This window comes from Brienomyrus brachyistius, chromosome 6 (assembly GCF_023856365.1).
Source record: "Brienomyrus brachyistius isolate T26 chromosome 6, BBRACH_0.4, whole genome shotgun sequence".
NCBI lineage: Eukaryota > Metazoa > Chordata > Actinopteri > Osteoglossiformes > Mormyridae > Brienomyrus > Brienomyrus brachyistius.
Window position 1 is genome coordinate 21,281,986 of NC_064538.1, and position 24,952 is coordinate 21,306,937.

General features: G+C 40.9%; 2 protein-coding genes across 2 annotated transcripts; one reads left to right on the plus strand and one right to left on the minus strand.

Moving 5' to 3' along the window:
- Nucleotides 1–7,508: 7,508 nt before the first annotated feature.
- Nucleotides 7,509–14,657, plus strand: cd40 (CD40 molecule, TNF receptor superfamily member 5). The gene is made up of 9 exons (XM_049016262.1): nt 7,509–7,668; nt 8,370–8,457; nt 8,837–8,956; nt 9,063–9,209; nt 9,876–9,969; nt 10,664–10,722; nt 11,848–11,937; nt 12,097–12,128; nt 13,171–14,657. Exons 1-9 carry the CDS (start codon nt 7,633–7,635, stop codon nt 13,330–13,332), a joined length of 828 nt encoding a protein of 275 aa, XP_048872219.1. The 5' UTR covers nt 7,509–7,632; the 3' UTR covers nt 13,333–14,657.
- A 2,244-nt stretch (nt 14,658–16,901) lies between these two features.
- On the minus strand, nt 16,902–18,419 carry irx7 (iroquois homeobox 7). The gene is made up of 2 exons (XM_049016260.1): nt 18,188–18,419; nt 16,902–17,924 (listed from the first exon to the last, which is right to left on the minus strand). The coding sequence occupies exons 1-2, from the start codon at nt 18,380–18,382 to the stop codon at nt 17,145–17,147; spliced, it is 975 nt and encodes a 324-aa protein (XP_048872217.1). The 5' UTR covers nt 18,383–18,419; the 3' UTR covers nt 16,902–17,144.
- Nucleotides 18,420–24,952: the final 6,533 nt, after the last annotated feature.

Genomic DNA, 24,952 nt, shown 5'->3' on the forward strand with positions numbered 1-24,952 from the left:
AGTGCATACAATAATGTGTAACTTCATACTGTTTAAATTGATATATGTCATGCAGAAAGTCGTCATCAAAACCATGGCCATAGTTTTACATCAGAAAATAAGTTTTATTGACAACATTCTGACTATCATGTTTGTAAATAATGATTCATTCTAATGGCGCTGACATGTTCCTAGACATAACATTTACTTTTGAGAGATGAACTAAGGACTTTGAGAAAGTTACGAAGTTTTGCAGGAAATTCGTTTGTATGACTTGTTCTGAGAAATGCACTTCCTGCTTTGCAAAGGTTAGGGATGATTTCAAAAATGTACCAGAGCAACTGAGAAAGACTGTAAATAGACAGAGTGGACTATCGGGTAGCCATTGAGTCTCGCACCTTCAGGGTTTGTAATTGATTCCCAGCCCGTGACTCATGGAGATTGTATGATTTCTCTGTGTTCATGTTTCTTCCTTCTGAGCAAAGATGTGTGCTTCAGCCATGGGGGGGGGGGGGGGGGCAGCATGTAGCTCAGAGGGCTAAGCCTCTGTGCCTGTCATCAGACGGTTGCTGGTTTAAGTCTGGCCTCGGTACATCTGTAGGTCCTTCAGCAAGGCCTTTAACCCCCAGCTCTGCTGCTGTTGCTCTTCATGGCCAACTTGCTCTCACCTACAGAGAGCAAGTTGGAGGAGGTATAGAGAGAATTTTTCCACAGGGAAAATTGTCCATTTTGTATAATAGTGAGTGCGTGCCCTGCGATGGAGCGGCATTCCAACCAAGACAGGCCACAGAATCGCTGTGGTACTGTGCTGGGTGAACCTTCATGGGTGAGGGATGAGATCTGATATATTTTGACTTTAAAAGAAATGATCTGAAGACTGTTAACTCTTATGTCTCGGGGCCCGGAATTCATCCCTGAATACTGTTCTGTTTATCTTTACATGGGTCACTGACCTTCTGAGGAGCAGTTCCCAAATTCCCAGTGGTGATCCCCACCAGAGCTGGAATGGCTAACCGTCAGGCCAAGTTTTTCCTGGTGGGCCAATGGGGTTATGGACCATTAGTATTTGTTGTGGGGGGTGTCTCTCCCCCCCCCAATCAAATTTTATCTTAAGTATGTATGTGTGATGGACCTGTACATCCAGTCTAGGGGCCTGTACTACAAAGCAGGATTACTGGCTTATCGGGGTAAATTTTCGGATTTGAGGTAGTCTGGGCAAAATGTAAGTGAATGAATATGAAGTCCATTTAAACTGTGGTACCTTAAATCCAACAAGTTACTCCGGTAAGCCAGTAACCCCACTTCGTAGTATCCCCAATCCATCCCCAATGTTTCAGGCATCTCTCTAAAGCAGATGAAGGTAATGTGAAGTACAATAATCTATCACTAACTCATTTACCACTCAAAGAAACACTGTTTTCCAGAAATGTCAAAAGTCCCCATATAAATTTTCCACCAATTAGATGTCGTCAATGTGCAATCCCCAAGTTCATTTGAAATTCCTCTGAGTAGCCCGGTTTCCTCCTACCATCCAAAACCAGACAGTGATATTGTATACTATAGAGTGGTGTTTCGGAACACTGAAAATGATCTCTATACTGTAAATTCCTCAAAATAGCCACAATTTCCTTTAGTAAAAGTTTCAACAACATAAGACAACTGGTCAACAAGATTCTGGAGGATATTATTGCCATTGTCTTCCCAGTGATTCCCCAGAGCTGTAGGATGTTGCTTGACATTGCTTTTTGGTCCAGTTTTTACCATGGAAATTCTGCAGATTTGGGAAACCAGGCAAGTCTGGTGATTCATCACGATTCATCGTGAGTCGTCCTTCACTTTTATTCTTTGCCAGATACTTCATGAATAATTTTAAGTGTATTTAAGCGTTTTAGAACATCATCGTTCTATAGTGATGGAATGACATGCCTTTTAAGAATACTGCGGCTGCTTTGCTGGTCGAGGTTGCTTTGGGCTTGGTAAATCCCAGGTGTTGGCAGCAAAGTTACTCCTGACCATGGCTCTGCCCCTTCAGTGCCTGGCAGTAGGAATCACACATGCAGAACTCATCCTCTCTGTGTCTTACAAACACATGGAGGATGGACCCGAATACATCTGGATGGATGGAGCCTGGTACACACTCTCTCAGCAGTGCACTTCCCACCCGCACTTAATGGTTCCCATTCCTTTTGAAGGTCACTTGATGTCATCGTATGATTCATAAAAAACTGCCAAAGAAGTTAACGGTCGTCCCTGGCATTAGAAAGTCACTTCTGCCCTTTAAATGTGTGGTTTCTGGTTGTTCCCAGTGTCTCCTGCTTCACCTCATTCTTGTCTACTACTCTTAGAAATTTTGAACCTTGAAGCATCCTGATGCTCAGCAGAACCAGAATTAAACTGAGGTTTAAGACTGCAAATTTATTTTAAAATATAGAGTGGTCCCTTAATTTTTTTGCACAATTGCAGTGGCGATGCCACTGGGGGTTCAACAGTTCACTACGTCCGAGCCACACTGGTACTATATGGGATCTCTGTAATATTGCTTGTTGTGTGTGTCCTTAGACTGAGTACCTTGCCTGGAACCTTGTGCTTCCCACTCCAGGTTCACCGCAACCCCGCAATGGACCAGGAGTTCATGATGTTCATACTTTATTCCTCCCCCAACTTACCTAAATAAATGAACTGCTTACGGTCTTTAGAGCTCTTTGTTATATGCAGATGGCTGAGGGAACTTCTTTTGGGGATTTTCTGTTTCACAAGAAACTTGAGAAATGGTTTAGCTTTGCTTTTATCAATCTCCCCTCCCCTCCCCCCCCACCCCACTGCCCCACGGGAGGAAGGAAATACCCTTAATTCTCACCCGAGACTTGCACCAGGTCACACCTGGCTCTGTTATTTTCTCTAGTATTCATTCGTGAATTTGATTCTGTTACCAATGACAAGATCTGACATGTGACCATGACATGTGACCATAACGAGGTGTGATGGGTGCAGTACTCTCACTTCCCTTCTTAAAGTTCAGCCTCAATGCGTCATGGTCTCTCTGAAAGAGACAGCTGTACCGTCAGTCTTTGGTAGCACGGTCTGTCCCATCTTTAGCCAGCACTCTGAAAAATGCACGTACCATAGGCTATTCTAGGGGGGCTCTTCTCTCAGCCTGTGTGCCCCCCCCCCATCGAAAACTTATTTTTTAAAATCTACTTAGTGAATTGTGGCAAATTTTCATACACATTTCATACAAATTATTGTTATGATTATATATTTCGATAACAAAGTCATATGAATGCATTAAAGATACCTTAATAATGCCTTTATAATGCATTCATAGAACATTCATAAGCAGCATGTAGGTATACCTTAACATCTTAACAAACCTTAACCTTTACATTGATAACAAACATTATATGATTATACAACTTATAGTATGTGTTAATATCATGTAATGGTTCTTATTAATGTATATTAAAGGTATGTTAGGGTATTAAGGTATACTTACATGATGCTTATGAATGTTCTGTGAATGCATTATGAAGGTGCACTGAATGTTCTACAAATGCATCATAAAAACATTTCAAAGGGTGAGTTAATGTAAAGCCATCCATCCATTATCTGCTGCTTATTGGGGGTGGGGTCATGCTTCCCCCTTCTGAGGCACCTGACGGTTTGCCAGAATCTCTTCTCTTCCATGAATCTCCACTTCATTGTGGTGGAGGGATTTGTGTGATTCTATGATCTTAGGAGCTATGATGTCAGTGGTAATTACCCTTGATAGGGTGTAGGTAATAGGATGTAGCTGATAGGGTGTAGGTGTTAGGGTGTAGGTGAGCAGCCAGACTAAGTGAAATTCTTAAAAAACCTTCATGATGATGATGAATTATAGAAGGTACCACGTTACCCCACCCGTATTGGGAAGACCGGGGTCTCACCCTGGAGCCGGGCCTGGGGAGGAGGCTCGAAGGGAGTATAACCCAAAGGGTTATAGGTCCACCTTCTTGTGGAGCCACCACCTGCAGAAGGAGCCGTGAGCATCGGGTGGCAGTTACTACTAAATCAATATGTCAAATATATGAGCTTGGAAAATCTGATCTAAAGATGTTTTAATCAATCCTATTCACGTCTTGGGCAGGGAGATGTGTTCAGTTGAGCTGATTATTGGGTGTGTATTCTCTACAGGAGGCAGCACATGAACAAAACAAAGAGAATAATAAATGATGTGATCTAACCCAACAACGGCCTTATCTCTCTGCCGCAGTGACACTGAAGGGCGACGCCAAGAGACTCAGAACCAATTTCTTCCCCAAGGCTCTGCATATGGTAAATGAGGACTCTTAACAGCTAAAATACCATCCACACTTCATACTGTCACTACTCTGTTTCGGGAATTCCTCTTTGCACATCTTTCTTGCTCACACATTAAAATGAACTTATTTAGCATACACTTTTATCTGACATGACATACACATGAAAACAAGGTGAGCCAGAACCCAGTCCGGAGCATGTGGTGATTACGGGCCTTGTCCTAGGGACCAATGGATGAAATCACTTTGCCTACCCTGAGACTTGAACCAATGACCTTTCGACCACATATAGCACCCTAAAGCGCTGATCATTATTAGTGTTTATTTTTTATTGTTTTATTCTTATTTTGGAACTTATATTGTTATTTGTATTTCAGTTCTAATTATATTATTGTTTTGTATTATCTTTCTTCGTATTAAGGTGGAAAAGTCATTTTGTTACATGTACACTGTATGTTTGTGTATGAAAAACACCAAATGTAGACTCTTAAAACAAAATAATAGATAGGTAACACTTTACTTTAGGGGGCACGAGTAACTTAGTAATTCAATTTATACCTTAAGTAAGAGTGTAGTATTTCACTACATTATTTGTGTCCCCTCAAGTAAAATGTTACCAATAAATGTTGAGATGTTTGCAGCATTTATTAATTCTAATTTATGGAGCTTTTTGGACTGAAGGAGAACGTCAACACTTGTTGATCTGGATTAAACGAAGTTTTCAGTTAATTCCATATGGCATATGAACAGCATTCCTTGACGTCATGTGACCATATGATGTCACTCATACTCTCTTGCTCACAGTTCACACTTCATGTTCCTCAGTCCCAAGTGTACAATGATTCTTTTTATAGTTTAAAATGACAGACTTTCAGTAGATAACTAGGCTAATTAATGCACATATATATGTACATGTATCATGCAGTATTATAAAGAGAAAAAGGAATATTGCAAATGAATAATTGAAGTTTTAAAAAATCATGTATCTTTTCCTGTTTGTTTGCTTATTTCTGGAATTGTTCTCTGCCTTTGTATCAGTCTGGCTTTCCCCATTTTCTCCCATGATAATGGAATTTTTGTGTGTGTGTTTCAGTTTGGGAAACGATGCAGAAGCAAGCTTTTTCTTACGGAAATGCTGGTTTTCTGAATATTTACTTCAAGGAGGAAGTGCAACCTTCGTGTTCTTCCTATCTGATACTAAACACGTCAGTCTGTTCACCTTTTGAGTCAGACGTACTCAGTAACTGCATGACAATCACCACACTCACAAATATGTAGATTTATTTATGCTTCGTTGTTCTTTTTTTATATTAAGTACATTTTTGCAGATTTTTTACAAGGACTTCAAGACAATTTAAATATATACTTTTATGAGAATTTTAATAAGGTCTTCCTGTGTGTCCCAAAATGTGTATGTTACCTCGTGGATGTCATAAAGCTACTGGACGGAATCCATAGTTGGGCAGCAAGCCTAATAGCTTATTTTCAAATATGAAATTCTAAAACTGCCCTGAGTTCCGACAATTAAATGCAATTGAGGATGTAGGGGGTTTAAGAAAAATCTGTCTGTAGCGTCTAGGATTGCGAATGGGGATTCAGACATATGAGGAGGGTTATACTAGACAAGGGTGCGTATTTCTATCAGAACCAGAACCTTTATAGATTTATATTATGCCCCCAACCACTACCCCTCCCCAAAAACAACATGGGATGGTGTATGGCTCTGTGGGTTAAGAGTCTGTGCCCATGAAGGTTATCGGTTTGAATCCCATGGCTCGTAAAGTAATTGTGTCCTGGTTAGGCCTTTGAGCAAACCCCATAATTTCAAAACTTACACCAAGACAGCTTAAAAAATGGCTTTGACCTTGAATTTTGCCCTCTTACCTGTACATATTACATTGCATTAATTTAGCCAATGCGTTTATCCCAGGGACGGATTACGGACCGGGCCAGTGGGGGCGCTGCCCAGGGGCCCTTGGGGTGCAGGGGGCCCATGGGGCCCCTAGCCCAAAACAATTTGCAACGCTTATCAACAATGTATTTTCGTTTGTCTATTTTAGAGGGCCTACATTCTTTGATCCTCTGCCTACAAGGGCCCCTGACCCTATAGGGAGGGCTTTTGGCTGGCAAGGGCCCTTGAATTGTGGAGTTTGTGGTGGTGGTGGTGGTGGTGGGGGGGGGGGGGGGCCCTCGCGAACGTTTTGCCCAGGGGCCCACACACCCCATAATCCGTCCCTGGTTTATCCACAGTGATATACAGCTGAGAAAGCATGATCAGCTCTGCCACCCCACAGGATTTCACCCGAAGACCTTCTGATGAAGCGTAGAGCCGCACGTACACCACGCCTAAAACACATTCTGATTTCCAGATGTGACGCATGCAATTCTCACATCATAAGAACCGTGATATTCAGCTGGGTTGAGATTAGGCTTTGGCTAGTTCTGCGAGATTCTACTGGTAGAAAATAAGTTTTTGGCTACAGTTTTTCTGCGTAAAATTTCAGCTCGTTTCTGCTTTATAAAATTGGATACGAGGAACCTAATTCCGACGTTATGTGCTTGTACGATCATAAATCGAGTATCATCCTCATTATTATTCTTAACAGAGGAAAGCCCCCCCCCCCCCCCATCTGATGAGCAAAATAGAAAAATCTGATTTACCTCAGTGTAATTAAAGGGAACTTTGTTGCCTCACAAACAGTATCATTTATAAAATATACATAGTATCTTTTATAGTATAGTATTTCTGTTTCCATTAGGTATACAAGAGTATGGGCGACTTTAATTTGTACCATTGCTGCTGTACCTGAATGAGGCTGACGTGTGGCTGCAAAAAAGGCTGCAGCTGGTTAAATCTTTTATCTTTTATCACATTCTCAATGGTATATAAGGGACAACGACAAGGCACAAGTATAGTGTCTTAGAAATAAATGTAGTTATTTTCAGACCACTCACATATCCTGTCCCCATGAAGGATCTGGGACGTGACAAAAAAAATAAATAATAATAAATAATAAAAAAAAAAATAATAATATATATATATATATATATATATATATATATATATATATATATATAAATACACACACACACACACACACACACACACACACGCAATAGATTAGAATATAGAGAAGGATTTTCCCAGAAAAAGAATCAGAAGAAAACCAACGGGAATTACACGAGCTCCCCGGAGCGGGGATTCCCCCCAGCTAGTGATTTGACTGGTTGTCTCCGCGTCTCGTGATCACACGCAACAGAAGCAGCAGGACGAGGTGAGTCGCGGCATAATTTACTAGTCTAGAGTCTGAGCTGCTTCTTATCTACATTAACCAACGCACGAACGATAAGTGGGAACATGGAGAACGTCATGAAGTATATTTGTCTTTTATTGGTAAGTTTGCGCAAAACGTTTTTATTAACTGCATTCCTGATCGTTCTTACGTCATTATATCAAACTATATAAATAAACATTTATTGCATTGCCTATAATAAACCATGCTAGAATATGTTCATCTAAATTCATTAAAATATCGATCACTGATATATGTCTGTCTGATGCGTTTATTCAAATTGATATACTCATATATCGTATATATATATATAAATGTACGTAGATGAATGTGGAGTTTCACTTTCGGTTTGCCTAGTCTAGTAATTTAAGGAAGTACAGAATATAATGTCATTTATGTGAAACACCTTGTTGGATATTTATTTATTTGTTCATAATTTAATCCTGGAATTGAGTTGATTTACACTTATGCCAGTTTTCCTGCTGTTATAGAATGCATTTCATTTGGGTGTAACGTATCTGCATGACGGAGATTTCGGGGCTTTCCGCAAATCTGGGTGTATTCCTTATTTACAGTTGATTTTGTTCATCTAACTCGGCGATCGGATGCATTACCGTGCAGTGTTGTCTGCAGCAGTCATGTGTCATTTCACCTATGGAGTTTAACACCGATGCGCATGTACATATGCTTTAGACCAGTGGTCGGGAACGCCCAGTGCCAATGAGATAAAGGAAAATGAAAGTGAAAAAAAATATTTACAGAGTATTAAAATGTTTTAATTGTAATTTCATTGTTCATGCAGTGTTTTAGCCCTGTCTTTGCTGAAATTATCTGTGACTATCAAACCCAGTATAAGAAGAATGGCAAATGCTGCAAAATGTGCGAGCCAGGTAATGCTTCAATTATTCTTACTAATGTATGTAAGAGTTTCATATTCGGGTGGGTAGAGCTGAATGATTTAACTGTAATGTGTATTTTTTGGGTGGGGTGAAGGAAGCCAAATTAAACATTGGAGGATCCAGTGTAACAGGAACATTTTAGCATTGCCTCAAGTTAATTCGGAATTAATACATTTGAATGTCCATAGTTTCTAAATGTATGTTTTGTCTGACATAAGTGGAAAGTGTGCAGTGGTGTCTAAATATTGAAGAGCTGCTCCACGTGATTTATTTTGTCAGAACAAAAAGCCAAGAGAGATGTGCTGATGTCGATTGATTTAACAATGCTGTTCAACGGTAATGACCATAACATAAGTTGCCTTTGTTGCAGGGACACGGATGGTACCTAGTGACTGCCTAAACCCAGTCTGTACTCCCTGCGGAAACAACGAGTACATGGACTCTTACAACAATGAAACATCTTGCAACAGACAGCCCTACTGTGACAAAAGTCAGTGTATTCTTATGTTGTGGTACTACTGTAGCCATCTTGTTTTGCTGAGCAGTGGTAGCCAATGCTGATATATCTCCGGTTGCGTTTTGTTTTTCATGTGCAGACCTCAACTTTAACATGTCACAATCGCCAAGCCCAACCAAATACAGGCCCTGCATGTGCAAGACTGGATACCACTGTTCATCGGAGCAATGCTTTTCATGCTTGGAGCACACGACGTGCAAACCTGGAGAGGGAGTAGTCATCCAAGGTAAAGGCCTTGGTGATGTCCACTGGATGCAAATTCAGGGTGAACTCACCCCTAGTGTGATCACTAACTGTGCCTGAGCATGGAACTCAGATGCCGTTTAACAAACATGGCGCCAATGGGATCACTTTGGTCTGTAGCAGAGTTGCGGTGTTTACTGGAGATTTGGGCTGACGAGGGTATCCAGGAACAACTGAGTGCAGCACACGAAAACTCCAACATATTTGGTGAATTACGGGACTATTTTCCGCTCAATTAAATGAAAATCACTGTCTCGCATACTCGATAAATCTATGAGGGCCAGGGGTCATCATGTTCAAAACGACTCCAAAGAAACCCCCAAAATGAGGACATTAATCACGAACCCCCTTGTGCTGCGTACCAGCGCATTTCTTCCTATGCTTCCTTCAAAACAAAAAGTCGCACAATGATGATGAAAGCATGTTCAGGCCCGGAACGTTAAGGCCAATGTGAAATCAGACCAGCAGGGGAGTGGGGATGGGAGACACAAGGCAACCGGGCTTAGTGTGAGTAGACCCAGACATTTGTTTAGCTGAGTGAAGCCCAGAGCAGTCAGCATCACATTTACAGCCTATGAGGGACTGTAAACAATTTCAGCCAATAGGTAGTACTCTCATTGCAGACATTCATGAGTGTTTGTGCCTGCAGGCAGTGCCACAGCTGATGTGGTCTGTGGACTCTGCCAATTGGGAACCTTCTCCAACCAGACATCAGCAGTCGATGTATGCAGACCATGGACAAAGCAAGTATCCCATTAAGCTTGGCTTTCAGTAGCTAAACCAGATGACTGATAATTATAGCATTGTTCTGATCACTTCTATTGGTCAACCTACCTGATTTTTGAAAGTGTAAATACTTTGTCCCCGGCTTAAGAGCACTTGTAAGAAATGACTAGTTAAATGGCGATACCTTAAAATGTCACTTGTAAGTGGGCAAAATATGGCTGGCATCAGCTCAGACTGCCCTCCCCAAATCATAGCTTGTAATCCCATCTAGGATAGCTTTTAAGTAGAATTCTTTCGAACTTTCTGCGACTCGTAGTATCTTTTTGTTGCAAAATTAAGACTCAAGTTGCTCTACTGCTTTTTAACTCTAGATTTGTAGCACTAAAGGTGCAGTGAAAATAAAGTCTCAATGCTGTTTATAACCAGCTCGCTCTGAAGATCTTGAGATCTAGAAACGTTGGCTTCTGCCATATATCCACCCACTTTACTTTCAACTGTATCAGTTCACAATCAACCGCTATACATGACACTCTTTGTCATTTATGGTGATTTATGATTTATAACCATCTAGGATCACCGCTGTCTTCTGTTAATATCTCACTTAAAGTGTTCCTTCTTAGCACGTTGGCTTAGGAATTCTGGAAGAGCATCACCTGACATTTGAGACCGGTTTAATAGATTGAGCGTAATCTTGTTGTTCATGTTTTTCAGTTGTCCACCTGGATTCTATGAAAACGTACCAGGGACCAATATATCAGACAGAGTGTGTGGTGAGTATGTGGATAATATGTCAAAGGGGCGGTTCACCCTAAAAGTGAAAAATACATATTTTACAGGAGCTTTAGTGTTATCTATCCTTCTAGGTTGTTCTGCTGCGAGTTGCCTAGTTTTGGAGATATCGGGTGTGGAAATGTCTTCTCTCAAATGTAATGGGAGTGAATGACATCCTTTCTGTGGTGATTAAAACGTTAGACAAATACATTTGAAAAATTCAACAGCAATGTCCATTAAAATCTGCACGGAAGATATCACCAGCATGCTTGTACTCGTGCTTGTATCTTCTGCGCATGATACGATTGGTGTGTGGAGTTCAGTAGAAGAAAATAGTTCCTACATTTAACTGCTCACTACAAAGTCTGTGGATTATCTTCAGTAACCGGGTCATGATTTCTAGTAAGAGACATTGCTGTTGGACTTTTTAAATGTATTCTGGCACTAATCACCACAGAAAGGATGCCATTCACTCCCAATTATATTCGAAAGAAGCCCGACATTTCTACGGCTCCGAAACAAGGCAACTCCCAGCACAACAACCGAGATGGATAGATAACACTAACTCTCCTGTATAACATATGTTTTTCAGTTTTAGGGTGACCCACCTCTTTAATCTAAATACAAATGACCAGTATTTATATATTACCAGCTGTTCATTAACATTGCTATTCACTGGAAGGGAAGATTGTTTTTAGACAGTTATACTTCTTTCCATCAACACTTACGTCTTTTATACCGATGAGCGCAGTCAAGCTCACTGGTCGCTGTTTAGCATTGTGCTAACGAATCTCAGTTCCTTTTTCTGAGTATTTAGTTTATCAGTTGGAAATTCATGCATTGCAACATCAATCTCGCTTTCAAAAAGCAAGGACTGGAAGCAAAAATAACATTTTACAACTTGTGTTTAAATGAGACATTGAAGGGGGCTTGTATATTATAATTTATGTTGTGTTATAATGGTTTTAATAAATAGCTGTCAATAAGTCACACTTTCATGCAAGCATAAGAGTGAAACGACCTGCTTCTGACAGTATTCTAAGCTGGGTGAGGTCCACTTGCTGAGGACATGTACACTGGTTTTCCTTTCTTTACTAGTAAACTCTATTCTTTCTGTTTTTCAGAGAATGGAAGAGGGCGATATTTTGCAATCGCTATTGTTGTCATCACCATTATTCTTGCTGCAGTTTGTTTCATTATTTATATATTGAAGGGTAACTACTTTTTCTTTTTCTACATTCTCTTCTTTGTCATGATGAGAAATCTGACACTGGCCTTCTGAGCCATTCCTAGTTCTCATTTTGTTCAAGATAACCATTTAATTTACATAAGCAGTCAGTGATTATACCAATGTTTTCTTTTTTTTGTTGCAGATAAAATAAAGAGACTGCTTTTGTGCAATCAGGTAAGAGTGCATTTTTGTTAAATACTTTTTTATTAGTTCCTTTGGCTTGTATTAGTGATGTAACTCAAATTATTTGATTAAGATTTTGTCAGCCATTGCTTATGTCATAATATTGATGTTCCAATGTAGGTCACACAATTTTTTGTAAAAAAAATTACAATAAATAAAAATCCCAAATGGCAGCACGTCAGCACATTGTCAGTGTGCTGAAGTAATAAAACTGGCAGGCAAAATGAGAGGGTCAGTTTGAAAGTGTATCATTCGATAATGAGAATAGAGAAGGCCCAAGTTATGGAACATTCCAGGTTCCCTTTATGCAGTACTTCCTAATGATAACTTTGTTAAGTTAAATTGAGGAAAACGTCTATGAGCAAAACAAGTATGTTGGAATTAAGGGTAATTTAGAGAACTGTGTAGCTCTGCTGGTCAGGCTCTGTGCCTCTGATTGGAAGATAGTTGGTTCAAATCATATGTGTGGCATGTAAATTTCACCATTGGTAGAGGAGGAAAGTTCAGATTCAGGAAGTACAAATCCAAGATTTTGTTCCAATCAGCCATTCGAGTATAAATCATCAGAATACTGAACTGGCTGGTTGAAACCAAACCTTCATGTGGATTTGTACTTTCTGGACCTGATTTGTACTTTCTGGACCTGATTTGTACTTTCTGGAGCTGAACTTTGGATTTGTGCTTTCTCAATCTAGAACTTTCCACCTCTGACTATTGGGTTCTTGAGCAAGGTCCTAGAGACCAGCTGCCATTTTTTTCTCACTTGTTTGTCACTTTAGAGAAAAAAAGATATTAATAGTAATAATGCCTGTTAGCTTCAGACGCCAGATAGACAGTAACACAGAAGCCAGATCAATAACTGTTACGATTTTAAATACAGCTGCCTAGGATTCCCTGCTGTCGAAAAAAAAGCACTAAGATAAATGCTACCAACCTGCAGTGAATGAAATGTAAGCAAGTTGCTAAAGTAGTCCTGTTTCACTGTAATGCTCGGACGGTGATTCTCACACATTGTCTGCGTTCACCTTTGTAGAAAAAACCTCAACTAGGTAATCTCTTGGACCAAACGGAGCCTAAAATGAAGGCTGAGGAGAACGAATACAACCAAGACCATCTGACAGAAAATAACAACCCGCTGGCCCAAGAGGAAGGCAAGGGGGAGCATTTGCCCATGCTTGATACGAATCTCGTGTGAAGCAGCCTGCTTGCTGCCTGGTGTTTTTCCCGGCACTGCGGAGAAGCGCCTCCCTTTAAATACGATGCGACAAAGACAAAAGACCATGGGCCCTAATTTAATGATCTGAAGCGCACGGCACAAGTTCATTTTGGGGCGTGTCCAACCCACTTTTACTAGTTTAACGGCAGAAAGATAGTCACAGCACCAGGTGCGTGGTCCAAAAGGGATGTTCTTAGTTACGCAATTAGTCACGTTAACATGCTATAAACCAATCTGAGTGTCATTTCGCATGTCCTTTACAAGCCAGCGTGCTCGCACCTTAGGTGGTAGAAGACAATGCTTCTCTTCCATGTAGTGGCAAGTGTAAAAAATGGTTGTATGACTTTCTTTTTATCATGCATCATATTGTGTAATAATAATATTTATCTGATAATATTGTTTATCTGATAATATTTATCAGGGGCGGTTCTAGGGTTAGACCCATTTGGGGGGGGGGGGGGGGGGCAATTTTTAGAACCATGATTCAATTTATTGCCTGATTAATGGAAACTAGGGCGTCTTACCGAATTTGCCTTTATCACATAATCTGATCCCATGTGTTGCTTAGAGCAGCGATTCCCGTTCCGGTCTTGGGGGGCTCCCAAGTCGGTCCATGTCTTTGCTCCCTCCCAGCTCCCAGTAGGGTGTACATAGCAGTACATAGACAAAACTAAAGAGAAACTAAAATACTGTGAACACCTTAAAGTAAAAAGCAGATGATTTTCAGCTCTAACTGATGACCATGTTGTGGGCCGTTTCGTAAAAATGTCACCAAGAAACAGGTTGGTCCAAACTGGCATTAGCATTTCCGTTTCTGATTGAACGCTGTTTTATTCATGTAACTTTAGGTCAGCATAGATACAGCTCGGATGCAGTAGCTACGGCATGCAGCATTGCTTCCTGGCCAGTGCGATTCAGCCCAGCCAGAACAATGGTAGCAATATATTTGCATGCATTTACTGCGATTCCATGTGCCAGTCTTGGTCTTCAAGGAGCATGCGTTTGAAAATGAGTCAATCTATGTAATGCCATGACATGCACTGTCCACATGGGGGTGCTATATTCCACGTCGAAACCTCGCAGCAAAGCATTACCAACAGAGCTTAGGAGATGTAGGGGATGGGTTTCTGTATGTGGACATAGTGATAGTGATTTATGTTAATCATGGTTGGTTTTTAGCTGTTCATTGTATATAGTGCATGTGCATTTGTTAAGTGTTTTTTGTTGATGTTCTTAACATCTCAAAATGTTCAGACTTCTTTGACATAAATATTTAGACCAATAAAAATTTTGGTCTAAAAATACTTCTGTTGCGTAAACTTTGTGTGACTCTAAATTTGTCCTTGTGACAAATGCATTACTGATGTGTGCTGCGTTTCACTTTAATATTAAATACTGTGATAATACCAATAAACTATTGTGTTTATATGTTAGAGAAATGTCTGTCACTCATAAAATGTGCAAAAGCAGGAATAAGCAGAGTCGCACAATAATTATAGGTGTGTGACCTATAGATCTGCAAGGTTGGAATAATCACAATGGATTGGATGCCAATGCCATTAATTATAATGAGGTAGGCATGTCAATGTAAATGCATACATGTAAATGTAGTACATTGTGCATTTAGTGGTGTTCTAATTTGAGTTATTGATATGGCACATATGTACATGGGTGGACATGCATATCACCAAGTACAGGTTTGTGAGCCAGTAGCCCTTACAGACTCCTGGAGATGCCCCCCCCTCCCCCCCTCCCCACCCCCCAAGTAGGCAGGGGAGCCCTGTCCTGTGTTTGCCCAGGGATTACACCTCATTTTGGCCACCTGTAAAAGAGGGGTGAGCTAGGCAGATAATCCACACACATCCCCCCCCCCATGTTTGCAGTAGGCAGGGCGGAGAAGAATAGGCCAGTTTGGCATGCCAAGTTGGGGGGGGGGGGCATTAAGGCCCCTTGCTCGCAGGGGTTTTCTCATTATCCCTGGATTAACAGGGGACTGGACCTTTGAATTTACATGAAAACCTAGGTGATTAGCATGGGGGTCGGCTCTTTCATCTCTCCTGAAACAGCATAGTCTCCCCCGGGCCTAATCCCCTGTTCGGTATGGGCAGAGGGCATAGATGCCCCTAGACTCCGTGGGACCGCATGCCTTATCCCCTTGCTGAAACTGTACACCAGTAGTCTTGACCAGCTGACGTGGCGTCATTCTGTCATGACAAGTGCAGCGGTCTGGCCCTCGATAGAGATAGTTCAGTTTGTGTTGTAGTTTAATGTCGTATGACAAGGCGTGACATAAGTGTGGTTGCGAGGTTAATAGTCGTCGCAAATATGTTGACCGGCAAGGATATATAGGAGTAAACTGGCATGACCAGGTATGTAAAAAATCCTAATTTCTTTAAGGGCACCTGTATTGGAGACTCTCTTTATATCACAATATGCACTACTGTTCCTTCCGCTGTCATCATCGTCATGGTAACAGAACCACACTGCAACACTGATCAGAAGTAAAAACTGATAAGAGATGGTCTCTGCATCACAGTTTTATCTCAACATCACAAGAAAGATTTAACAGGATTAATTACCTCTCACTAACAAAGAACAGTCAGAGCTGTTAAGCTCTGATAGCTTGAGAAGATTTACCAGTTCAATGTCTGATATGCAAATCCTTTAATGGTAGATATTTGCAAGATCTTAAGAAGATAAGAACCTCACTAAATGGATAACAAAGAGAAATTCGACCACTTGGAATTATTTATACGGGTCTCATAACAGAATTCCCTACCCAACAGTCCCTCCAAGAGGAACAAAAAAAAAAAGAAAACAGAAACTCAAGCTACTTATGTTAAATTCTTTTGGATGGAGAATAAAAACAAACGGAGAAAAGAAGTGACACAGATTAAAGGAAGGAGACCGAAAAGCATCAGAGGAAGGTTAATCTTCTCAAAGCAACTTTGAACCTAACCAGCCCTGTATGCTAAAAGGCCAAGAACATTCAAGACAGAAAAAGATACCATTTATATTTGTTACTGAAATATCTATATCCAGCCATACCTTATATCTAGTGTTACTGTCTTAAGTAACGATTTTACGTATAATAATGACTGTTGGCACGAAGTGGGTAAGTCTGGGCATTTCAGTGTTGTTAACCCAAATTTTTGTGGTTATCTGATATTTTCCCCCCGAGTTATAGATTAGGCAACAAGGAGAAGTTCTGAATAATGCTTATGTATTAGCATTATGTATTGTATTTAGGCTATTTCCATTTTCTATAAACCAATTTATCGTAAGAAACCGGATGTTTTTTTAAGCGGTATCCTATAATAGTTGACATTTTACCGTTATACAGCCTTGGGATAGCCATAGAAAAAAGTTTCCACGTAAATTAGTCAATTTTATTGATTTGGGAATTTCTGAATTCAAACCCCAACCTGGAACATCGCGGACTTCTTTCGGTTAGAAATTAGAGAAGTTTTCTCCCGCATTAACAAAAGTAAAACAAGTTTTATATTTTTTTCAGCGATGATTAAAATAACCTCAACATGACAATCTGCATAGAATGAAGAATTTTATTTAAGAAAATATTTCCCCCCCACATGTCAAGCGACACCCGTTTATAATTTACAGCGGTCACTAAAATAGACTATATGTACAAATATTTACACGAACCTGAACGTAGTCGTTCAGAATCTTTGGTTTAAAACCAGACACCGTAAGGGATTCGCCTACGTAAAACCTGACATCGCCAAATCCGCATAATTTAGCACAGGAAACTGCGCGATATCTCCCGTCACACGTCAGCTTCTCAGGTCGTTGCTGCTGTGTTTCAGGAGATGATGCGCAGAGTAACACATGGGGAAATACTGCCCGTTTCTGGAGGCCCACTCCGCCCACCACTTGTCCGAGCTCCGCTGCTGGATCTCGCTGCCGTCACACGACTTTCTCCTAATGTCCGAAGTCGCCGTTTCGGCAAGAGACCAGATTTTAGCTTTATGGATGTCACCGCTTTCTTTACATTCCAACTTTGAAGTTTCACAGTCCTTATCTTCTATCGTCTCAGGAACCTCTTTGCCTCCCTCCTCAATTTTCGGTATAAAAATCCCATCCATCGATCTGGACGCCACATCGGATCCCGTCCCTCCAACCTCGCCCTTTTCATCTATGGTCTGCGGGTCAATTTCATCCTCACCATCCGAGATCTGCTCCTTAGGCAGGGAACCTTCTCCTTCGCTCTCCTCTCCTTCCTCTTCTTCATCGGACTTTCCTTTGGACGCCCAGCTGACCCTGTTCTCTTTCTTCAGGCGTCTTCTGGCGTTGGCGAACCAGGTGGACACCTGAGTCAGGCTCATTTTTGTCACGATTGCAAGCATGATCTTCTCGCCCTTGGTAGGATATGGGTTCTTCAGGTGCTCATTCAGCCAGGCTTTCAGCGCACTGGTGCTCTCACGGGTCGCCACCTTGCCCACCCTACTGGGATCCTCAGCAGCCACCGGGCGGTATGGAGAGTAGAAGGAGCCGCTTCGGCCGAGCAGAGCTTGATGATACGAAGAGGCAGCTTTGACGTCATAAGAATTGTTCTGCAAAACAAATCATGCAATTTCATTGACAGTCGAAGTACATCTTGAAAGGAAATAGCATCTCTGATTGAAAGTTAGCATTCCATGCATATATAACCCTCAGAAACATTAAAATACAGGCTATTTGTAAATTGTTATTATGTCGTAATAAAAATAAGGAGTCGGCATAATCGCGTTTTTTAGTGGATCGCTCTCCATGTCCGGTTCATTTTAAGCGTAAAGATGGTGATAGATACATTTATGGAAACAAGCTGCAAACTTACCAGGTGTCCTATATGTCTGGAATGAGGGAAGGGGATGAAATTGTAGCCCTGCAGTCCCGGGTAGGTCAATGGGACCCCAGCTACAGGCGGCTGTACCCCCGGTGGGCATCCTAAGACTGATATCTGATATCCAGGAGGCAGGCTTACGTTTCTCCCTTGGAAGAAATCTCCAAATCCAGTTTGCGACGCAGGCATCTTCTTCTTTTAGCTTTCACAGCTCTAACAACACAAACGCTGTTTCTAGCTGCTCATATACTCTGCAGGAGATGTGGGCGGTGCTGCGGCCGTGATTGACAGTCATATTCAAAGGCGTCGCCATCTCTCCTCCAAAATCCCTTCAAAGGCGAGCTCCACTCTTCCTTTTGACGGTTTCTTAAAAGCTCTACATACATGGTAATCATCTCAGACCTATATGTATTATAATGAAACTGATTACAAGTTTCATTAAAAATATATTTTTCCCTGAAAGAAATAGGCTTTTTGTTTGCCACTTTTTAAATTGTGAAACCAAAATAAAAACCATAATATTTTTTATTTAAATTAGTAAACATTATTAGTAAACAAAATTAGAGGTGAATTAGTTTTGCTTCATAATGTTTGTTAGCTTCGTTACGTGGCGCTTAAGTTGCACTTAAGTCAGAGCAAAGTCATTTTATTAAATGTTTGAATTACTCTTGAAACTACTATGAAGGAAATTGGTGTTATAATTTGTCGGGTTCTAACATTCTATAAGAAATATTCTGAATGTATCAATCCCTCGAAATCTTTATCACACATTACATGTGAAGTTTTGCTTTTATAAAAACAAAAGATTAAAGTGTTAAAAGATCAAAATGCAGTTAACAACAGAGATGAGTGGTAATCAGAATTAGATTAACACACCAAAAAAGTCACTGCTAAAAGTCAATTGAATTAACTATATATACAATTATTTCAGCACGTTACAAAGGCTAGTCTACTATAATTCAGTAATCTTTGGATCCTTAGGTTACAGGTTTATTTTATGCATTAGAACAAGGTTAATATCTGATTTAAAAAAATATAAAAACTCCGACACCGAGTCTACGGTATTCCCTAAGCAACAGCTAAAATATTTTATACCACTTTATACTAATTTTTATTTTGCGAAAGAGAGAAAATTTATTCTTTTATTGTTTATTTGATATGTGTAATAATATAAGAAATTGTTAAACTGTTTTATTTAATGAAAACAAATGTCAGATGTTGTATACTTTTAATCGCAGGACAACGTTACAATTGCTCTAATTAAAGACGTTTAAGAGAAACAGGTGTTGACTAATGTATATGATAATTACAAGATAACTGATGCTAATGACGGGGAGGTGGCGAATTGTTAAAGACAGCAAAATAAGATTAGTTTTTCTTCTATACATACGAATGCCTTTTTCCACCCCCTCGAAAATGACAATTATTCTGAGTGAATAATGGAGTTTTTTCAACGATTTAACATGTGTCGGGATTCCTAGAGAAAATTGCAGCTTTTGCCGTTTTAAACTACATTAAAACTCGACAAAGAAATGGCCCCGAATTTGTTGTTTCACCGAGCATTTGAATAAGATTAAATAGTCTGACTGTCGTCATACATATTTGTAGCGGAAACGTACTATTGTCTTGGTTAAGCACTTTATTAAGGATGTGTAAATTTAAATTAAAAATTATAAGGACTTTTTGCGGGGATGTTATAGATGTGGATATACGGAAGACGGAGTTGTGGGACTTTAAGCCAAGATTTTTTTTTTTTTTTTTTTTTACAACTGATTTAAGGCTGGAGTTTAGTAAAAGTCAGTATTTCAACAACTTGAGGTGATTGTCTTAGATGTATTTTCTGTCCTCGGTGGCATTTTAATCTTTAAAAATCGAATTAGGATTGCGTATAGAAACAGTGCTGGGGACGATTGAGTCTAAGCACAATGCGAGTTAGGTTTCACGTTTTATCTAGGCTGCATTTTAGTTCACCCAATGCTGTCGTGCAAATACGAACTCTGTGAGAAATAAATTATATTAGCAAGGGAGTGTGACCGCCTGTGTTGAAACCATGTAGACCCCCACGTAAGAGCCCCGGAGAGGAATGGATTATCTTTAATTAGCAAAATACGTCTTAACACGAACTTTGCTCAGCATAAATATTTGTGCGAAATGAAAGTGTAGATCAGGGGTCACCAACCTTTTTCAAACTGTGAGCTACTTCACGGGTACTGAGCCATACGAAGGGCTGCTAGTTTGAAACGCTCTCCCAAACTTATCTAAACCACGTATAATAAACATGTTTTAAATACTTTTTTAATGTTGTCATTTCAAATCTAAATAAATGAAAATGTGATTAAAGAAGAATAGCAAGAGGATAAAATAAAATTTTAGACGCTGCTCACTGGTGAGTTATTTTTAGAACGGGTCCGCGGGTGACTCACATGGTGCTTGGGGGCATCCTGGTGCCCGCGGGCACCATGTTGGTGACCCTTGGTGTAGAATCTACGTCAAAATCCCAAATACTCCTCCGCTAGCTGGATTTGGTCACATCGGCTAAATAGATTAAGTTTGGTTTCTTTAACGTTCATTTTATATTCACAACGATATTTTTTGGTTAGGAAGTGGTTATAGCTGCTATATTAGAAGTTCAAGACTTTTCGGTTTCATTCCACATTAACCATAATTAAACATAATCAAATTCATTAGAAGAAGCCACTGAGTAACTGGACATCTCAGATTAAGTTAGTGCATACCTTAAAGTTAAATAATTAACACTGTTTTGCTTCAGAACTTCGAAACTGACGTTTGACCTGTTAATTAGCACTAAATATCTGAAATGGGAGCAGTAGTTTGCAAACGCAGGGTTAAAATAACATCGAGCGAGCTCCCAATCAAAACTCCAGCGCATTGCTATAGTCGCTGTTGTGGACTGTGGAAAGAGCGCATATGTGCGTATATGTGAATAATAGGTAAATATCACAGCACATGGTCTGCGTGTGACAAGGTTGGCGGGGGTGTGGAATCCCCAGATCTAAAGCAAATTTGTTCAGGCTGCACAAAAGAGTGACCCTGAAGCTCAGGGTGGAGGTATTACTCTGATTGTATGTTTTGGGAGGCAAACAGCCCAAGGCTACCCCTATTGTCCAGAGAAGCAAACCAACTTTCTTTCTTGCTCTACAATGCAGGTGGTGGCTACATTCTGACAAGCTGAGCTGGTACGGTTTACTCTTCAGATTCACATCCTTCATTATACAGAAAAAAAAAATCTTCCAAGCCATACAGAGAACACAGGGTGTGATGTGACGTCTCCCAGAATCATCTTCCACATCCAGGCAGGCAATACCCTTCATTCTTACACAATCATAATTGAATAATGGATGCTCAAAGATCAAAGACATATTACAGATGCAATCAATCAATCAAATAGCCATTCATTTGTTATTTATACTGGTATCTGTTTACATCTGCATACTGTCTACAACGGTTTAAATCTATGCTAGGCCACTTTAAGCAAGGACAGCATTTCTATTCACTGATTTCCGGGTTTTATGTAACGTGCCTGTTCCTTTTTTGTCTAATGCACAGTCTGTTATGTTAGGTAGGTAGGTAGTAGCCTTCCCTGTATCCCCCATCCCATTAAATTATTGATATCCGTAAGTACAGCTTCATTTGTACAAAGCTGCCTTTAGCACTGACATGGTTATCCCGTCGTGAACGTTTCAGCACGGTTTCCCGAGGATCGCAATTTTCGTCTCACTGTGTACTGTGCGCACGGCTGGGATGACAATAACGCTTGAATTGACTTCTGAGATTCCGTATTAGTTTCTTTACCCAGACTCTATTCCTCATTCACGTGATTTTTTTTTCAATACTCTGCTACGATAAATGAGTTTGGCGACGCTGTAATACCTAATACTTTCTTGCACGGCGTCTTTGAAGGAGCTGGTGGAGATGAGAGCAGAGAGCCTGCTGCCCATTTAATGACAATAATGACAATTGCCTGAGGGGGGACATCACTTACCGGCTATCACCTGCAATCGCACTGACAAAAGGCTCAAGTACTATACGGTGTTCATTTGTATAGCAATCCCCCATTGCCTCATTGTTTTGCTTTGGCATAGGTGTGAAAAGGTTATCAGAGAAAAATGTTATCTTTTTTTGTTAGTTTTTACTCTAAATGGGTAAAGTATTAGGAAATACATAATCAGGCCAGGAACAGCATTTGCATTTTAATTAGTTTCTGAAAAAACGTGGCATAAAACTCCAATCATTGCCATAAAAGGGATATCAAATATGATAAAAAATAAGGGTTTCACTCTGTCTGGACACTTATATGCTTGAATGAAAATATTTTGCCTTCTCTCTGAGTAATGAGGGTACTGGATATTTCACTGAGCTGGGAAAAACCTATAAGCTTCCAGGCCTAGATCCCTCAGCCTTTAGGGGAACCCATTTCCATCTGGATCATCAAAACCAAATGTGGAGAGTGGAGATAAGCTATGGGGTCAGAACTGGATGTCATGGAATTAGTGTGGGGTTAAAACCAATAACACCCTTAAAGACATTACCAAACCACCAGAGGGCTCAAAACCGAGAAGCGGATGTAAAGGTGATGGCACCACATCTGGTACCTGTGATGCTGACAGAAATAAAATGAAGAACATTACGTCCCTTAGAGTACTTAGATAAAAAAGTAGGCAATAGGCCTGTCAATCAATATTTGGTTCTAAAACCAAAAAAAAGACAGTTGCCTCTTTACCTAATGGGATTTATCAGTGGTACAAACACAAGTAAAATCATGTCAATAAGAGGTGTGCTATCAGGGATTCCCATCTTCTCCTTGCCTGGGCTCACCCCCCCCCCATTCTTGTCACTGCCGTTATCAGATCCACTCCATCACTGGCAGAGGAGCGACACTGAAGTCGCTTGCAAATTTGAGCATGTCTTTGTTAATGGCCCCATGATGGCCCGGCCTCCTATCCCTCCTGGGTCCGTCCTGATTGACGACCCACTGCCGAGTGAGTGACAGGCTGCGTTCATTAGGCTGTGACGGACAGTGTGACAGCTGGGGCGGCTGCAGGATCCACGGCCCACCCGGGGCAGGCGGCGCTTGGGGAGCGGGGGGAGGTGGCCATTGGCAGGGGGTACCATTCTGGGTACCTCGTTAGCCCTGACCGATTCGACATGGTGGGGGAGGGACGGGTGGTATGGTGTGGTCAATGTGTACGTACTAATGGGGAAAGCAGAACTCCCAGCTGGCCACCCCCAAACCATATCCCACCCCCTGCCTGATTGCTCTACTCCAGCTTTGTAAACTACACAGCCTGCTCAGGAAGGGTGCCTGCACACATCCAAGCAGGACAGTGCCGTCTCCTTAGCCCAATCTTCAGACTCCTTCTGTGCATTGCTGGGTGTTTGTGGCAATATGACGGTCTCTTTCAACATCATTGAATTCAAGATCTCAAGATCCCTCCATATAGGATTACATGTGCACAAACATTTACCATGCGCCACATGGCTACCATGAAATGTGGTTTCTCCAAGGCCAGTGTGCAACTTCTGATGAGATAAAGAAAATGGATAATACCTTCACTGAATTTATAAAACCAAACATCAAGAGAACCAGTCACGTCTCTGTTAAACACTACCTACACTCAGCATCCATTTTATTATGAGCCCCCAGGTAGGACCAGGGAGGACCCCCCTTTGTCTCCAGAGCCACTTCAAGGGTTGACGAGCAGTGTGCTCAGAGGTGCCTTTCTGCCCACCACTGAGCTGTTATTTTTGTACCTGTCCCCTTCCTGTTAGCTCTAACGAACCTGGCCTCTCCTCTGACCTCTCTCATTAACAAGGTGTTTTCGGCAACAAAACTGCCACTGGATGGTTTTTATTGCACCGTTCTCTGTGAACTCTGGGCACTGTAGTCCGTGGAAATCCCAGGAGGCCGGCTTTTTCCGATACGCTGGAACCAGCACATCTGGCACAACAGTCGTACCACATTTCAAGTCACTTAGATCACACATCTTAACCTTCCTACTGCTCAGTTGCGCAGTAACTGAACCTCTTGACCCTGCCTGCATGTTGTATGTATTCAGGTGCTATGTAGACGAGCAGGTGTACCCAATAAACGTGACCACCGAACCACAGCAATAAAAACTTCCATCTGCTTATCAAATAACAATGAAAATGGCAATGAACCCAACCAAACAATTTCTATAGCTGATGACCAGACCTGCAAAACCTGTTTATATTTTGGGATGTCTTGCTTGCAGGGCCTGCTTCAGTTTCACCACAGCATTCCAATGTGATTGAAGACTTGCCCATTCTCTTGGCCTTATTTCTCTGCTCTTGCTGATGTTCTCGTGGGTTTGTTTCAGCAGTACTATGGAAGACGGTCTTCAGATAACTAGAGATACACAGCAATGTTTTTTTGAGAACACTGGATTCCTCCATGGTAAGCTCCGTGAACACCACTGTTGTGCTTTTCTTGGTAGATTCATGAACTGATATGCTGTCAAGTACAAGAGTTGCTTGCAGATCTGTTCATAAACTATGTGCCCGACTTTCGTAACTATTTCCAGTATTATAAGCTTCAACAATTCCGATCAGCCCATATTGCACATGAGAATATTTTTTTGGAAACAGCAGATAACCAACATTTTATACGGGTATGTAGGACAAATCGACACCTTATTTGACTATAACACCTGACTCCAATTACCCTCTTTTCAAGAGGTCATTATCCAAGGGGTTCACATATTTTTCCCATCAAATGAT

What these genes read in the sequence shown, in the direction of transcription:
- cd40 (XM_049016262.1), top strand. Translation starts at nt 7,633, where the DNA reads ATGGAGAACGTCATGAAGTATATTTGTCTTTTATTG. An exon ending in ACAGCCCTACTGTGACAAAA is followed by an intron (nt 8,957 to 9,062) that starts GTCAGTGTATTC and finishes TTTCATGTGCAG; the next exon opens with ACCTCAACTTTAACATGTCA. An exon ending in GACTGCTTTTGTGCAATCAG is followed by an intron (nt 12,129 to 13,170) that starts GTAAGAGTGCAT and finishes TCACCTTTGTAG; the next exon opens with AAAAAACCTCAACTAGGTAA.
- irx7 (XM_049016260.1), bottom strand. Translation starts at nt 18,382, where the DNA reads ATGCCTGCGTCGCAAACTGGATTTGGAGATTTCTTCCAAGGGAGAAAC. An exon ending in CCAGACATATAGGACACCTG is followed by an intron (nt 17,925 to 18,187) that starts GTAAGTTTGCAG and finishes TTTGTTTTGCAG; the next exon opens with AACAATTCTTATGACGTCAA.